The sequence below is a fragment of the Hemibagrus wyckioides genome, linkage group LG11, assembly GCF_019097595.1.
Source record: "Hemibagrus wyckioides isolate EC202008001 linkage group LG11, SWU_Hwy_1.0, whole genome shotgun sequence".
In the NCBI taxonomy this organism is placed as follows: domain Eukaryota; kingdom Metazoa; phylum Chordata; class Actinopteri; order Siluriformes; family Bagridae; genus Hemibagrus; species Hemibagrus wyckioides.
In genome coordinates, this window is record NC_080720.1 from 34,441,270 (window position 1) to 34,461,774 (window position 20,505).

Here is a 20,505-nt window from a genome sequence, read left to right on the forward strand (position 1 = left end):
AACACACACACACTGTTCTAACACACAACACACACACTGCTCTAAGACACAACACACACACACTTCTCTAACACACAACACACACACACTGCTCTAAGACACAACACACACACTGCTCTAACACACAACACACACACACACTGCTCTAAGACACAACACACACACTGCTCTAACACACAACACACACACTGCTCTAAGACACAACACACACACTGCTCTAACACACAATGCACACACTGCTCTAACACACAACACACACACACTGCTCTAACACACAACACACACACTGCTCTAACACACAACACACACACACACTGCTGTAACACACAACACACACACTGCTCTAACACACAACACACACACACTGCTCTAACACACAACACACACACTGCTCTAACACACAACACACACACACTGCTCTAACACACAACACACACACTGCTCTAACACACAACACACACACACTGCTCTAACACACAACACACACACACTGCTCTAACACACAACACACACAATGCTCTAACACACAACACACACACTGCTCTAACACACAACACACACACACTGCTCTAACACACAACACACACACTGCTCTAACACACAACACACACACACTGCTCTAACACACAACACACACACTGCTCTAACACACAACACACACACACTGCTCTAACACACAACACACACACTGCTCTAACACACAACACACACACACACTGCTCTAACACACAACACACACACACTGCTCTAACACACAACACACACAATGCTCTAACACACAACACACACACTGCTCTAACACACAACACACACACACTGCTCTAACACACAACACACACACTGCTCTAACACACAACACACACACACTGCTCTAACACACAACACACACACTGCTCTAACACACAACACACACACTGCTCTAACACACAACCCACACACACTGCTCTAACACACAACACACACAATGCTCTAACACACAACACACACACTGCTCTAACACACAACACACACACTGCTCTAACACACAACACACACACTTCTCTAACACACAACACACATACACTGCTCTAACACACAACACACACACTGCTCTAACACACAACACACACACTGCTCTAACACACAACACACACACACTGCTGTAACACACAACACACACACACTGCTCTAACACACAACACACACACTGCTCTAACACACAACACACACACACTGCTCTAACACACAACACACACACTGCTCTAACACACAACACACACACACTGCTCTAACACACAACACACACACTGCTCTAACACACAACACACACACTGCTCTAACACACAACACACACACACTGCTCTAACACACAACACACACAATGCTCTAACACACAACACACACACACTGCTCTAACACACAACACACACACTGCTCTAACACACAACACACACACACTGCTCTAACACAACACACACACTGCTCTAACACACAACACACACACACACTGCTCTAACACACAACACACACACACTGCTCTAACACACAACACACACACACTGCTCTAACACACAACACACACACACTGCTCTAACACACAACACACACACACTGCTCTAACACACAACACACACACACTGCTCTAACACAACACACACACTGCTCTAACACACAACACACACACACACTGCTCTAACACACAACACACACACACTGCTCTAACACACAACACACACACACTGCTCTAACACACAACACACACACACTGCTCTAACCCACAACACACACACTGCTCTAAGACACAACACACACACACTGCTCTAACACACAACACACACACTGCTCTAAGACACAACACACACACTGCTCTAAGACACAACACACACACACTTCTCTAACACACAATGCACACACTGCTCTAACACACAACACACACACACTGCTCTAACACACAACACACACACACTGCTCTAACACACAACACACTGCTCTAACACACAACACACACACACTGCTCTAAGACACAACACACACACACTGCTCTAACACACAACACACACACACTGCTCTAACACACAACACGCACACACTGCTCTAACACACAACACACACACACTGCTCTAACACACAACACACACACACTGCTCTATGACACAACACACACACTGCTCTAACACACAACACACACACACTGCTCTAAGACACAACACACACACACTTCTCTAACACACAACACACACACACTGCTCTAAGACACAACACACACACTGCTCTAACACACAACACACACACACACTGCTCTAACACACAACACACACACACTGCTCTAACACACAACACACACACACTGCTCTAAGACACAACACACACACACTTCTCTAACACACAACACACACACACTGCTCTAAGACACAACACACACACTGCTCTAACACACAACACACACACACACACTGCTCTAAGACACAACACACACACTGCTCTAACACACAACACACACACTGCTCTAAGTCACAACACACACACTGCTCTAACACACAACACACACACTGCTCTAACACACAACACACACACACTGTTCTAACACACAACACACACACTGCTCTAAGACACAACACACACACACTGCTCTAACACACAACACACACACTGCTCTAACACACAACACACACACTGCTCTAACACACAACACACACACACTGTTCTAACACACAACACACACACTGCTCTAAGACACAACACACACACACTTCTCTAACACACAACACACACACACTGCTCTAAGACACAACACACACACTGCTCTAACACACAACACACACACACACTGCTCTAAGACACAACACACACACTGCTCTAACACACAACACACACACTGCTCTAAGACACAACACACACACTGCTCTAACACACAATGCACACACTGCTCTAACACACAACACACACACACTGCTCTAACACACAACACACACACTGCTCTAACACACAACACACACACACACTGCTGTAACACACAACACACACACTGCTCTAACACACAACACACACACACTGCTCTAACACACAACACACACACTGCTCTAACACACAACACACACACTGCTCTAACACACAACACACACACACTGCTCTAACACACAACACACACACTGCTCTAACACACAACACACACACACTGCTCTAACACACAACACACACACTGCTCTAACACACAACACACACACACTGTTCTAACACACAACACACACACTGCTCTAAGACACAACACACACACACTTCTCTAACACACAACACACACACACTGCTCTAAGACACAACACACACACTGCTCTAACACACAACACACACACACACTGCTCTAAGACACAACACACACACTGCTCTAACACACAACACACACACTGCTCTAAGACACAACACACACACTGCTCTAACACACAATGCACACACTGCTCTAACACACAACACACACACACTGCTCTAACACACAACACACACACTGCTCTAACACACAACACACACACACACTGCTGTAACACACAACACACACACTGCTCTAACACACAACACACACACACTGCTCTAACACACAACACACACACTGCTCTAACACACAACACACACACTGCTCTAACACACAACACACACACACTGCTCTAACACACAACACACACACTGCTCTAACACACAACACACACACACTGCTCTAACACACAACACACACAATGCTCTAACACACAACACACACACTGCTCTAACACACAACACACACACACTGCTCTAACACACAACACACACACTGCTCTAACACACAACACACACACACTGCTCTAACACACAACACACACACTGCTCTAACACACAACACACACACTGCTCTAACACACAACACACACACACTGCTCTAACACACAACACACACAATGCTCTAACACACAACACACACACTGCTCTAACACACAACACACACACTGCTCTAACACACAACACACACACTTCTCTAACACACAACACACATACACTGCTCTAACACACAACACACACACTGCTCTAACACACAACACACACACTGCTCTAACACACAACACACACACACTGCTGTAACACACAACACACACACACTGCTCTAACACACAACACACACACTGCTCTAACACACAACACACACACACTGCTCTAACACACAACACACACACTGCTCTAACACACAACACACACACTGCTCTAACACACAACACACACACTGCTCTAACACACAACACACACACACTGCTGTAACACACAACACACACACACTGCTCTAACACACAACACACACACTGCTCTAACACACAACACACACACACTGCTCTAACACACAACACACACACACTGCTCTAACACACAACACACACTGCTCTAACACACAACACACACACTGCTCTAAGACACAACACACACACACTGCTCTAACACACAACACACACACTGCTCTAACACACAACACACACACACTGCTGTAACACACAACACACACACACTGCTCTAACACACAACACACACACTGCTCTAACACACAACACACACACACTGCTCTAACACACAACACACACACACTGCTCTAACACACAACACACACTGCTCTAACACACAACACACACACTGCTCTAAGACACAACACACACACACTTCTCTAACACACAATGCACACACTGCTCTAACACACAACACACACACACTGCTCTAACACACAACACACACACACTGCTCTAACACACAACACACACACTGCTCTAACACACAACACACACACTGCTCTAACACACAACACACACACACACTGCTCTAACACACAACACACACACACTGCTCTAACACACAACACACACACTGCTCTAACACACAACACGCACACACTGCTCTAACACACAACACACACACACTGCTCTAACACACAACACACACACACTGCTCTAACACACAACACACACACACTGCTCTAACACAACACACACACTGCTCTAACACACAACACACACACACACTGCTCTAACACACAACACACACACACTGCTCTAACACACAACACACACACACTGCTCTAACACACAACACACACACACTGCTCTAACACACAACACACACACTGCTCTAACACACAACACACACACTGCTCTAACACACAACACACACACACTGCTCTAACACACAACACACACACACTGCTCTAACACACAACACACACACACTGCTCTAACACACAACACACACACTGCTCTAACACACAACACACACACTGCTCTAACACACAACACACACACACTGCTCTAACACTCAACACACACACACTGCTCTAACACACAACACACACACACTGCTCTAACACACAACACACACACACTGTTCTAACACACAACACACACACTGCTCTAACACACAACACACACACACTGCTCTAACACACAACACACACACACTGCTCTAACACACAACACACACACACTGCTCTAACACACAACACACACACTGCTCTAACACACAACACACACACTGCTCTAACACACAACACACACACACTGCTCTAACACACAACACACACACTGCTCTAAGACACAACACACACACTGCTCTAAGACACAACACACACACACTTCTCTAACACACAATGCACACACTGCTCTAACACACAACACACACACACTGCTCTAACACACAACACACACACTGCTCTAACACACAACACACACACTGCTCTAACACACAACACACACACACACTGCTCTAACACACAACACACACACACTGCTCTAACACACAACACACACACTGCTCTAACACACAACACGCACACACTGCTCTAACACACAACACACACACACTGCTCTAACACACAACACACACACACTGCTCTAACACACAACACACACACACTGCTCTAACACAACACACACACTGCTCTAACACACAACACACACACACTGCTCTAACACACAACACACACACACTGCTCTAACACACAACACACACACACTGCTCTAACACACAACACACACACACTGCTCTAACACACAACACACACACTGCTCTAACACACAACACACACACTGCTCTAACACACAACACACACACACTGCTCTAACACACAACACACACACACTGCTCTAACACACAACACACACACTGCTCTAACACACAACACACACACACTGCTCTAACACACAACACACACACACTGCTCTAACACACAACACACACACTGCTCTAACACACAACACACACACTGCTCTAACACACAACACACACACACTGCTCTAACACTCAACACACACACACTGCTCTAACACACAACACACACACACTGCTCTAACACACAACACACACACACTGTTCTAACACACAACACACACACTGCTCTAACACACAACACACACACACTGCTCTAACACACAACACACACACACTGCTCTAACACACAACACACACACACTGCTCTAACACACAACACACACACTGCTCTAACACACAACACACACACTGCTCTAACACACAACACACACACACTGCTCTAACACACAACACACACACTGCTCTAAGACACAACACACACACTGCTCTAAGACACAACACACACACACTTCTAACACACAATGCACACACTGCTCTAACACACAACACACACACACTGCTCTAACACACAACACACACACTGCTCTAACACACAACACACACACTGCTCTAACACACAACACACACACACACTGCTCTAACACACAACACACACACACTGCTCTAACACACAACACACACACTGCTCTAACACACAACACGCACACACTGCTCTAACACACAACACACACACACTGCTCTAACACACAACACACACACACTGCTCTAACACACAACACACACACACTGCTCTAACACAACACACACACTGCTCTAACACACAACACACACACACACTGCTCTAACACACAACACACACACACTGCTCTAACACACAACACACACACACTGCTCTAACACACAACACACACACTGCTCTAACACACAACACACACACACTGCTCTAACACACAACACACACACTGCTCTAACACACAACACACACACACTGCTCTAACACACAACACACACACACTGCTCTAACACACAACACACACACTGCTCTAACACACAACACACACACTGCTCTAACACACAACACACACACACTGCTCTAACACACAACACACACACACTGCTCTAACACACAACACACACACACTGCTCTAACACACAACACACACACACTGCTCTAACACACAACACACACACTGCTCTAACACACAACACACACACTGCTCTAACACACAACACACACACACTGCTCTAACACTCAACACACACACACTGCTCTAACACACAACACACACACACTGCTCTAACACACAACACACACACACTGTTCTAACACACAACACACACACTGCTCTAACACACAACACACACACACTGCTCTAACACACAACACACACACACTGCTCTAACACACAACACACACACACTGCTCTAACACACAACACACACACTGCTCTAACACACAACACACACACTGCTCTAACACACAACACACACACACTGCTCTAACACACAACACACACACTGCTCTAAGACACAACACACACACTGCTCTAAGACACAACACACACACACTCTCTAACACACAATGCACACACTGCTCTAACACACAACACACACACACTGCTCTAACACACAACACACACACACTGCTCTAACACACAACACACACACTGCTCTAACACACAACACACACACACTGCTCTAACACACACCTACCACACACACACTGCTCTAACACACAACACACACACTGCTCTAACACACAACACGCACACACTGCTCTAACACACAACACACACACACTGCTCTAACACACAACACACACACACTGCTCTAACACACAACACACACACACTGCTCTAACACAACACACACACTGCTCTAACACACAACACACACACACACTGCTCTAACACACAACACACACACACTGCTCTAACACACAACACACACACACTGCTCTAACACACAACACACACACTGCTCTAACACACAACACACACACACTGTTCTAACACACAACACACACACTGCTCTAACACACAACACACACACACTGCTCTAACACACAACACACACACACTGCTCTAACACACAACACACACACTGCTCTAACACACAACACACACACTGCTCTAACACACAACACACACACACTGCTCTAACACACAACACACACACACTGCTCTAACACACAACACACACACACTGCTCTAACACACAACACACACACACTGCTCTAACACACAACACACACACTGCTCTAACACACAACACACACACACTGCTCTAACACACAACACACACACACTAGCTAAGTGTTTTGCTAAAAGTTTTCTCAAAAGCTTGTAATATTTAAGTTTCATGTCTTTCTGGTTAATGTTTGAGGTGAAAGTGACTAGCAGCCATGTTTTTACAGCTTGTTTAATTTTAACAACACGTCCGAACGTGTGACCTGTTCCTGCATTTACTCTAGAATCACTTACACGTTAAACATATTTTATTTAGATGTGATGTCACACCACAAGAACAATCACACATTGTGCTTTCTTTTTACTCTGTGGTTCTTAATGTGTGTGTGTGTGTGTGTGTGTGTGTGTGTGTGTGCTCAGTGAAGTGGACATGAGGACACATTAACACTAATCCTGTGTTAAACCCTCCTGTAAAGGGAAGTGATGTCACAGGATCAATAATTGGTTTAGGACACTTTTGACTGTTTGTGTTCTTATTATAAAATATCAGATTGTATAAAACACACACACACATACACACACACACACTGTTCTGGTTTGTGTGTATTTGATGAAGTGTAAAGGTGAATGTGGCTCTGAGCTTCATGACATCTGGTAAAAAAAAAAAGCATTCTGAAAAAATACAGGATTACTGGTGACCTTTGACCTGTAGAGACACCTCCTGCCTCAGTGAGGACATCCAAAGTACCAACAATCTTGATGTTTATTGACTTCTCCATTAATAACAGTGAGGAAATAATCATAATAAATAAAACATAAATCATAAAACATCCAGTAAACATTTTTCTATTAAATCTGAATTTTTTAGTCAAATCTGTAAAAGGGGCGTGTTTTAAAGAAGAGGAAAGTCCATTACAATCTAATGATAAAGGGCAGTTTAGGGTGGTCAGTTATGGCTTAAAAAAGGTGTCGAGGGGCATTCTAATGGGACTCCAGACCTCATGGGGTAATATTGCATGGGGTAATAGTGTGTGGGATAGGAGTGCATGGGGCAGTGGAGGGCTGTTTAAGAAGTGTGGGATGTGGGGGATGACTGCGAGCAGAGGACTGGACTGCGGACTCTCGTCTGCGGGGAGAGGAATCACCACGTTGTCCTGATCCCACAGGTGAAAGGCGTTGGGGTGAGACAGAGGGAAGGGTGTAGGGATATGGGCGGGACTTGGAATGTCCCCTGCACTGTTCTCCTTCAAGTCCTCTTCCTGTGGTCCCAGTGTGTAGTCTGCAAAGACAAACAGAGGAGCAATAAATATTTTAGAAATGAAACCCTCAGTGTGCTGTTAGGGCATGATAATAATCTGATGAGCTACAACTGCAGGGGCACGGGGTCGGCCCCGCCCTCACCTGCTCAGGTGAATAAATGACATAATGTATGTCTCTCGGAATTAGGGCTTCTGACAAATCCCTTAAATGCATTTGTAAAACTTCAGGATGGAGGGATGAAGCTGAGCTACTCTCCCCTCTCCCCTCTCTGAAGAGTGTGTTATTCTGCTGTTAAGGAATGAAAGGTCAGAGTTTTTATCCAGTTACAGTTATATTTAATGTTCTGGAACACTGAAGAAACTTCTAGCAGTTATAAACCCTTGCTCCCTCACCGGCTTCTCTTTACTCTAAGAGAACATAAGAGAAGAGAACAATCTCAGCTGCTCATGTTACTGAGAAATCTCAGGGAAGTGTACACTCCACTGTCCTGAAGATTGTCCAGCTTCACCTCTGCTCCAGAGCGCTGACACTGGACACTTTTCACACACGCGCTACATAAACGCCTCAGAACACAAAACTATTAGCAAAGCTTTTAATCATACGGTTGCTATGGAAACGCTAAGGTATCAGAGCGCGTGCATTAATATAAAGCATCTGCTGTTAGAGAGAATTAATCAACACCTGATCCACCAATCAGAGTCCAGAACTCAGCAGCAGTGAGATGTGTGTAATACTGGTTCATTTTAATGATAAGTTTATAATTAAAAGTTTTTTTATCTTCTTACATTTAAGTGTGTGTGTGTGTGTGTGTGTGTTACCTAAGCAGTCGTGCGCGAGGTCTTTCATCAGATGAGCCACGATAGCGTAAGCGACCACCAGCACGAGCGCAGCGCCCATGGCAGCGTAGAGCGGAGCGCGCGGAGGATCGAGGATGTCTCGCGCCGGCGGTCTGTACTCGACATACACGGGCGCGAGCTCCACATTAGAATCGGTTTCCCGCAGCGCACGCTCTTCTGCCGGGTCCATCTGTGTGTGTGTGTGTGTGTGTGTGAGAGAGAGAGAGAGAGAGAGAGAGAGAGAGAGAAATCTGTTCAGTGGCCAATAGTTCACGCATGCGCGGAAAAGTTGATGACAGAATCATCACACTGAATTGAAAACAAATTGGAAACCCAATATATAACACTACTATCAATCTCTGTCTGTCTGTCTCTCTCTCTCTCTCTCTCTCTCTCTCTCTCTGTGTGTGTGTGCGTGTTCACAGATCTAACTGCTCTGGTTTTATATTTCCCAAAAAGCATCATACACTCACACAGCGTGTGTTTCCTGACACATGATGCTCTTTAATCCATTATTGATGCAAGTACACACACACACACACACACACCAGTCAATTATTTCACATTTCTAAGAAATGTGCGTGTGTGTGTGTTAGACTGCACAGAGCCGTTCTGTTCTCTGTTATTATTTGTTTGTTTACTTTTTTCTTCTTGATCATCCTTCCCCGCCCATTTATATCAATTTGAGCTTGGTTCAGTGTAATATAATAATATTATATTATTCTGTGATACAGTGTTAGACATAATTTAATCTGCTCAGATGCTATTGGTTTGAGGAGCTGTCTGTCATGATGTCCTTGAGCTCTGATTCGAGGACTGAGGTCCTGCGCTGTGCGGGCGTGGGGGGGGGTCGGAGAGACAGACAGAGAGAGAGAGAGAGAGAGAGAGAGAGAGAGCAGTGGATGGAGTGTATTGAGCACTGTTTATATTTAGCGTAAATTAGAGCAGTGATGAAGGCGGAGGAGACAGAGCCTGAGTCTAAATTCGGTGAGTGTGTGTGTGTGTGTGTGTGTGTGTGTGTAAAACATTTTAAGCTTTTAAATCGCTTTGTTTCGATGATGTAGCTGAACAGTAAGACAGACGAGAGCAGATGGGTGGAGCTGAGCACATCTTACACACACACACGGACGATTACACGCATTTCTTTGTTAAAGAGCACGTTATTAATGTCTTTATTATCGGTGGAGTGTGTGTTCTGTACACAAAGGAGCTTTTGCCATGGAAACGATAAGGTTCTCGGAGCGAGTGCATTAATATAAAGCTGCGCTACAGTCAGAGCTGCTATTAGAGAGAATTAATCAACACCTGATCCACCAATCAGAGTGCAGAACTCAGCAGTGTGTGTGGTGCAAATGTACATTAACACCATGTTAAGTCGCAGTGTGTGGGTTCATGTTTCCTTTCTGACACACACTCTGTCTCTCTCTCTCTCTCTTTCTCTGTGTCTCTCTGTCTGTCTCTGTCTTTGTGTCTCTCTCTCTGTCTTTCCGACAGTCTTTCTTTCTCTGTCTGTCTGTCTGTCTGTCTAACAGTCTGTCTCACACACACACACACACACACACACAATCATTATAATTTTATGATTATTTACTTTTTTTCAGGAGACTCAAGGAAGTTTGACCCAGATTTTAAAGGCCCGATTCAGAACAGGTGAGACACTTTAGTAATCCAGTAACACACATTAGCTGTATTAAACACACACACACACACACACACACACACTGAGAATAAAAGTCAATAAGTTTGGAATGGACACTAGCTGACTGTCTAGTAAGAAAACTAAATAATTATCAGCTCCCTGCATTAGAAAGTGTATGTGTGTGTGTGTGTGTGTTTCAGAAGCTGCACTGATGTCCTGTGTTGTCTCCTCTTCATCCTGGCACTGCTGGGGTACTTTGTGGTGGGAATTCTGGGTAAATATTTTCTGCCTGTACACACAATCTACAGACTAAAAATAAATTACTGCTTTTAATAAACAAACAAACAAACACATTTGAAAAAAATAAATGACGCCGTGTGTGGTGTGTGTGTGTGTGTGCATGCAGCCTGGTCTCAGGGAGATCCTCGGAAGGTGATTTACCCCACAGACAGCAGGGGGCAGTTCTGTGGGCAGCAGGGCACCTCACTAGAGTAAGTGAAGGAGAACTCAACACTACACAGCAGCGATTACAAGGGGCCAAGCACTGTGAAGTCAGTGGCTGATACACAGTGCAGTGGGGTAAACAGGCTATTGGGGAAAATATTGGGGTAGTGTTGTGGGTGGTGCTGTAGAGCCGAATGGACTGTCAGTCAGTCAGGAGGTCAGCGTGGTGTTTTGTATTTTCAGGAAAAAGCCTCTGCTGTTTTACTTCAACATTCTGAAGTGTGGGAGTCCACTAGTGCTGCTGGAGTTCCAGTGTCCTACCACACAGGTTTCTTCCCCTAATCTACCCCTTTAATCTCCCCATATACTCCTCTTTCCTCCCAATATACCTCTGTAACCAGCTCATTTCTTTGTTTTGTGCCCGTTTACCCTTCTAACTCCTCGATCTAACCCCAGTGTGTGTTACGCTGCACGTCCTCTAGACTCTATTTTTCTTCTTTTCCATCTTTTATCTGTCCATTTATATCAGTATGATCTTATTTGCATGGTAAATTATCAACACTATAATCATCATCATCTTCATCATCAACTAGCTCATTCCTGTTAACCTGATATCAACCCCTCCAACCCCAACTGTCTGTCTAACTGCCCCTCCCACCAACCCCAAACTCGCTCTACTCTGTAGTGCTGAACATGTTAAACATGGTATACACTAGCGTAATGGTGTGTGTGTGTGTGTGTATAGGTCTGTGTAGAGAAGTGTCCAGATCGTTTCCTGACCCTGGTGAAGGCGAAGCTGAATGCTCTGGACATACAGTATTACTCACAGTTCTGTAAGGAGGGCGTTGACCTTACACGGGTGAGTTCACACACCTAAACCTCATCATATGGTGTTTCTCCAATCAGAAGTCTTTACTTGGTGTCTCCCCCACACTGTGTTATTGGCTGAGAGCAGAAATCATATTCAGGAGAGCTCTGGTTATAGTCTATAGATGAAGTGTAATGTAGTTATCACACTCGTCTGTATCACCTTCATCACTCACAGTGTGTGTTGTGTGTTGTGTGTGTGTCTTTTCAGCCTGCTCCGGAGCTTCTGCGGGACAGGGCTTGTCCAGCTATGATCTTCCCCAGCAAGCCATGTAAGTTCCTCAGCGTCTGACCAAGCAACCTGACCATTATAGCCACAGCCCCTAATGGAGTGTCCTGCAGATTGACCGGTATTTGTACAGACAATTTTTCCTGCTGATGAACAGAATCTCCACGACGTGATGCTCCCAGCAGCAGCTTCAGACTGGGACTGGTGTCATGGGCTGTTTTTTTTCCACACTGTTTCTGTTTACACACCAGATACACAAACTGCTGTAAACTACAGAAATTCACTTCAATTCAATTCAGTTTATTTTGTATAGCGCCTTTTACAATGAACATTGTCTCAAAGCAGCTTTACAAAAGAAGAAAACAGAGAAAGGGGAGGGGAAAATGAAAAATAATAATAAAAAATAACTAATTAACTAGAAATAAGAATAAATTATTAAATTCTATAGTTAGACTATTTTATTTTATCCCTAATGAGAAGCCTGTGGCAACGGTGGCAAGGAAAAACTCCCTGGGATGGAAAGGAAGAAACCTTGAGAGGAACCAGGCTCAGAAGGGAACCCATCCTCATTTGGGTGACACTAAACAGAAAATAATGTAACTGTAGCTGATTAATGTCCTTTCTACAACAGAAATCAATGACCATGAGGAACTATTAGGTCAGTGTAGTTTCTAAGGTCATTATAAACACTATTTCTTTGCTGTCACGGGCTGACAGATGAAATGGCAGATCTGTGATGGTGTGAAAGTCCCCAAGTGTCTCTGTCCATGGCTGTCTCCTGGTCCACACAGATCCATCCACAGCATCAGTGGGCACCATCAAGCGGTGAGACTCCGACCAGGGGTAGGGCAGTGGTCACACTGGAAACTGGCAAACACTGGGAGTGTATAGTGGGGTGTATAGCTCCACAGAGAAGGCAGAGAGAGAAAGAGAAAGATATTAAGTTTCTGATCATGTGATGCTTAAAGACAATGTAGAATTATGTGTAAAGTGCAGGCAGGGACTCCGGCAAGACTAGCTATGACATCATAACTAAAAGGGAGAGCCAGAAGGTCACAGACATGAAGGCTTCCCGGGACATAAAGCATCCAACCACTTCACAGTCAGTGACCTGAGTGACTTGTGAGGGTGGTAAGATGACAGCATCCAACACATCCCAGTCACCAAACACTCTATGACCATGAACCTTCCAGATCTGCTCCTTTACCTAAGAAAACTATACATTAAAAGCTCGACTAAACAAATGTGTCTTCAGCCTAGACTTAAACATTGAGACTGTGTCTGAATCCCCAACACTAATTGGAAGGCTGTTCCATAACTGTGGGGCTTTGAAAGAGAAAGCTCCGCCCCCTGCTGTAGCCTTTGCTACTTGAGGTACTACCAAGTAACCAGCACCCTTTGATCGGAGTAGGCGTGGCGGATCATAAAAGACTAAAAGATCGCTCAGGTACTGTGGCGCGAGACCATTTAGTGCTTTATAGGTCAGTAACAGTATTTTATAATCAATGTGAAATTTGACTGGGAGCCAATGTAGTGTGGCTAAAATAGGAGTGATGTGTTCATATCTTCTGGTTCTAGTTAGGACTCTAGCTGCTGTGTTCTGGACTACCTGGAGCTTGTTTCTGCTCCTACTGGAACATCCAGACAGTAAGACATTACAATAATCCAACCTAGAGGTAACAAAAGCATGAACTAGTTTTTCTGCATCATGAAGCAACAACATATTTCTTATCTTAGCGATATTCCTAAGATGGAAGAAGGCTACCCGAGTGATATTATCTACATGAGCTTCAAACGAAAGACCAGAGTCAATAAATACACCAAGATCTTTTACTGCTGGACAAGATGAAACCAAAAGACCATCCACCATTACTCTGTAATCAGAAAGCTCACTTCTAACTGCCTGTGGTCCTAGTACAAGCACCTCTGTCTTGTCCGAATTAAGCAGGAGGAATGTAATGTATGCGTTCTAAACTGTGCAGGAAACTGGAATTACTTTGTAAGAGTCATCTGTATGTGTGTGTGTGTGTGTGTGTGTGTCCTTCAGTTACACGCCGATGTCTCCCGGCTTTGGAGACGAGAAAAGGTGGAGTTGTTGTCATCGGCAACAAGACGACTTTCACAGATGGAAACAACACGAATGTAAACACCACTGACCTGTTAGAGGCATCAAAGTGAGTGTGTGTGTGTGTGTGTGTGCTTGTCATGGTCATCAGTACAGCCTTCCACGGTGGCTGAGAAATTCAAAACAATATAACAAATCCAAAAACACAAGGACTATTCAGACAAAGCGGAAAAGTTATGCATAGTTTGAGAAATGGAATCTGATCTAAAGATCAGTTTGTGATCTCTAAAAACACACCTGAAGAACGCAGGAATGTTCTGAAGAGCAAACTATTCCAGATTAAAGGATGTAAGGAGCGCTATAAGAACAGAGCTGCGTTCATACACACAATAATCCACTTTCTACTGCTGCAACCTGCTGGATTTCCTGTAGATCCTGAGTGACCGATGTCTCATCCAATCAGCGGTCAGAATTCCATTCACAAACTATTCCTACCTTTTCCACGTCTGAATTTTCCTTGTGTTTTTTGAATGTTTTTTTATTTGTTTCGTACCTGTAAGCCACCATAGCCTTCAGTAGTAAACACTATTAGCACACTAAATGTAGAGCAGAATAGTTAGCTTCATCCTGGGGCTGCGTCCCAAATCACATTACATTAAGGTGTGGTTTAGGACACAGCCACAGGAGGACACTCTGACTCCTCCCCCTTTCTTGTAGTTTATTATTGAGTGTGTTTTGACAGGAAGTCGAACATTGTGATGGAGGCGCGGCAGGTGTTCATGAGGATCTTTGAGGATTACACTCAGTCCTGGCACTGGATCCTGCTGTGAGTCTCACACACACACACACATACACACAGTTTGACCAAATTGCCTGTTGATGAAAAGCATATCCACAATGTGATGCTCCCACCAGCATGGAGCCGGTGTTCCCAGTGATGAAGCTCAGATGAAGTCCAGTTTTAGTCACAACAGACCAGAGGAACTTTCTTCACATATTTACTGAATAATACAATCTCTCTCTCTCTCTCTCTCTCTCTCTCTCTCTCTCCCCTCTCCCCTCAGTGGGTTGGTGGTAGCGATGGTGCTCAGTCTGCTGTTCATCGTGTTGTTGCGGTTCTTAGCGGGGGTGATGGTGTGGGTGATGATCTTCATGGTTCTGCTGGTTATTGCATACGGTGAGGAACTTGAGTTCCTTGAGAGTCTTGACTTGAACTTGACTTGAACTTGACTTGAGAGTCGTGTGTGTGTGTGTGTGTGTGTGTAGGAATATTCCACTGTTATATGCAGTACGTGCAGTTTAAGGGTCAGCCTGGCGCAGACGTGTCCATCACAGATCTGGGTCTGCAGACAGACTTCACCGTGTATCTGCAGCTGCAGCAGACGTGGCTCGCCTTCAGTGAGACTCACACACACACACACACACACACACACACACACACACTGATACGGCTGTGTCACAGACCACACACACACACACTGATACGGCTGTGTCACAGACCACACACACACACACTGATACGGCTGTGTCACAGACCACACACACACTGATACGGCTGTCACAGACCACACACACACACTGATACGGCTGTGTCACAGACCACACACACACACACTGATACGGCTGTGTCACAGACCACACACACACACTGATACGGCTGTGTCACAGACCACACACACACTGATACGGCTGTGTCACAGACCACACACACACACTGATACGGCTGTGTCACAGACCACACACACACTGATACGGCTGTGTCACAGACCACACACACACACTGATACGGCTGTGTCACAGACCACACACACACACTGATACGGCTGTGTCACAGACCACACACACACTGATACGGCTGTGTCACAGACCACACACACACACTGATACGGCTGTGTCACAGACCACACACACACACTGATACGGCTGTGTCACAGACCACACACACACACACTGATACGGCTGTGTCACAGACCACACACACACACACACTGATACGGCTGTGTCACAGACCACACACACACACACTGATACGGCTGTGTCACAGACCACACACACACACACTGATACGGCTGTGTCACAGACCACACACACACACACACTGATACGGCTGTGTCACAGACCACACACACACTGATACGGCTGTGTCACAGACCACACACACACACACTGATACGGCTGTGTCACAGACCACACACACACACACACTGATACGGCTGTGTCACAGACCACACACACACACACACTGATACGGCTGTGTCACAGACCACACACACACACACACTGATACGGCTGTGTCACAGACCACACACACACACACTGATACGGCTGTGTCACAGACCACACACACACACACTGATACGGCTGTGTCACAGACCACACACACACACTGATACGGCTGTGTCACAGACCACACACACACACACACACACACACACTGATACGGCTGTGTCACAGACCACACACACACACACTGATACGGCTGTGTCACAGACCACACACACACACTGATACGGCTGTGTCACAGACCACACACACACACACTGATACGGCTGTGTCACAGACCACACACACACACACACACACTGATACGGCTGTGTCACAGACCACACACACACACACTGATACGGCTGTGTCACAGACCACACACACACACACACTGATACGGCTGTGTCACAGACCACACACACACACACTGATACGGCTGTGTCACAGACCACACACACACACACTGATACGGCTGTGTCACAGACCACACACACACACACTGATACGGCTGTGTCACAGACCACACACACACACTGATACGGCTGTGTCACAGACCACACACACACACACACACACTGATACGGCTGTGTCACAGACCACACACACACACACTGATACGGCTGTGTCACAGACCACACACACACACACTGATACGGCTGTGTCACAGACCACACACACACACACACACTGATACGGCTGTGTCACAGACCACACACACACACACTGATACGGCTGTGTCACAGACCACACACACACACACTGATACGGCTGTGTCACAGACCACACACACACACACTGATACGGCTGTGTCACAGACCACACACACACACACTGATACGGCTGTGTCACAGACCACACACACACACACACACTGATACGGCTGTGTCACAGACCACACACACACACTGATACGGCTGTGTCACAGACCACACACACACACACACACACTGATACGGCTGTGTCACAGACCACACACACACACACTGATACGGCTGTGTCACAGACCACACACACACACACACACACTGATACGGCTGTGTCACAGACCACACACACACACACACACTGATACGGCTGTGTCACAGACCACACACACACACACTGATACGGCTGTGTCACAGACCACACACACACACACACTGATACGGCTGTGTCACAGACCACACACACACACACACTGATACGGCTGTGTCACAGACCACACACACACACACTGATACGGCTGTGTCACAGACCACACACACACACACTGATACGGCTGTGTCACAGACCACACACACACACACACTGATACGGCTGTGTCACAGACCACACACACACACTGATACGGCTGTGTCACAGACCACACACACACACACTGATACGGCTGTGTCACAGACCACACACACACACTGATACGGCTGTGTCACAGACCACACACACACACACTGATACGGCTGTGTCACAGACCACACACACACACACTGATACGGCTGTGTCACAGACCACACACACACACACTGATACGGCTGTGTCACAGACCACACACACACACACTGATACGGCTGTGTCACAGACCACACACACACACACTGATACGGCTGTGTCACAGACCACACACACACACACTGATACGGCTGTGTCACAGACCACACACACACACACACTGATACGGCTGTGTCACAGACCACACACACACACTGATACGGCTGTGTCACAGACCACACACACACACACTGATACGGCTGTGTCACAGACCACACACACACACACTGATACGGCTGTGTCACAGACCACACACACACACACACTGATACGGCTGTGTCACAGACCACACACACACACACTGATACGGCTGTGTCACAGACCACACACACACACACTGATACGGCTGTGTCACAGACCACACACACACACACTGATACGGCTGTGTCACAGACCACACACACACACACACTGATACGGCTGTGTCACAGACCACACACACACACACTGATACGGCTGTGTCACAGACCACACACACACACACTGATACGGCTGTGTCACAGACCACACACACACACACACTGATACGGCTGTGTCACAGACCACACACACACACACACTGATACGGCTGTGTCACAGACCACACACACACACACTGATACGGCTGTGTCACAGACCACACACACACACACTGATACGGCTGTGTCACAGACCACACACACACACACTGATACGGCTGTGTCACAGACCACACACACACACACTGATACGGCTGTGTCACAGACCACACACACACACACTGATACGGCTGTGTCACAGACCACACACACACACACTGATACGGCTGTGTCACAGACCACACACACACACACTGATACGGCTGTGTCACAGACCACACACACACACACTGATACGGCTGTGTCACAGACCACACACACACACACTGATACGGCTGTGTCACAGACCACACACACACACACTGATACGGCTGTGTCACAGACCACACACACACACTGATACGGCTGTGTCACAGACCACACACACACACACACTGATACGGCTGTGTCACAGACCACACACACACACTGATACGGCTGTGTCACAGACCACACACACACACACTGATACGGCTGTGTCACAGACCACACACACACACACTGATA

The 20,505-nt window shown here is 46.0% G+C and overlaps 1 protein-coding gene across 4 annotated transcripts in view; it reads left to right on the plus strand.

The window, feature by feature from the left end:
- slc44a2 (solute carrier family 44 member 2) overlaps window positions 1-20,505 on the plus strand; it is a 51,584-nt gene that overhangs the window by 16,339 nt on the left and 14,740 nt on the right. For 3 of the 4 annotated variants that reach the window (XM_058403956.1, XM_058403954.1, XM_058403952.1), the window contains exons 2-11: window positions 11,971-12,019; window positions 12,209-12,282; window positions 12,415-12,499; window positions 12,696-12,780; window positions 13,198-13,311; window positions 13,531-13,591; window positions 15,596-15,722; window positions 16,356-16,439; window positions 16,678-16,790; window positions 16,880-17,011. In XM_058403956.1, the coding sequence (XP_058259939.1) occupies window positions 11,971-12,019; window positions 12,209-12,282; window positions 12,415-12,499; window positions 12,696-12,780; window positions 13,198-13,311; window positions 13,531-13,591; window positions 15,596-15,722; window positions 16,356-16,439; window positions 16,678-16,790; window positions 16,880-17,011 (924 nt within the window). Of the gene's footprint in view, window positions 1-11,220; window positions 11,357-11,970; window positions 12,020-12,208; window positions 12,283-12,414; window positions 12,500-12,695; window positions 12,781-13,197; window positions 13,312-13,530; window positions 13,592-15,595; window positions 15,723-16,355; window positions 16,440-16,677; window positions 16,791-16,879; window positions 17,012-20,505 lie in introns of those variants that run through there. The other variant, XM_058403953.1, reaches the window with a different exon arrangement.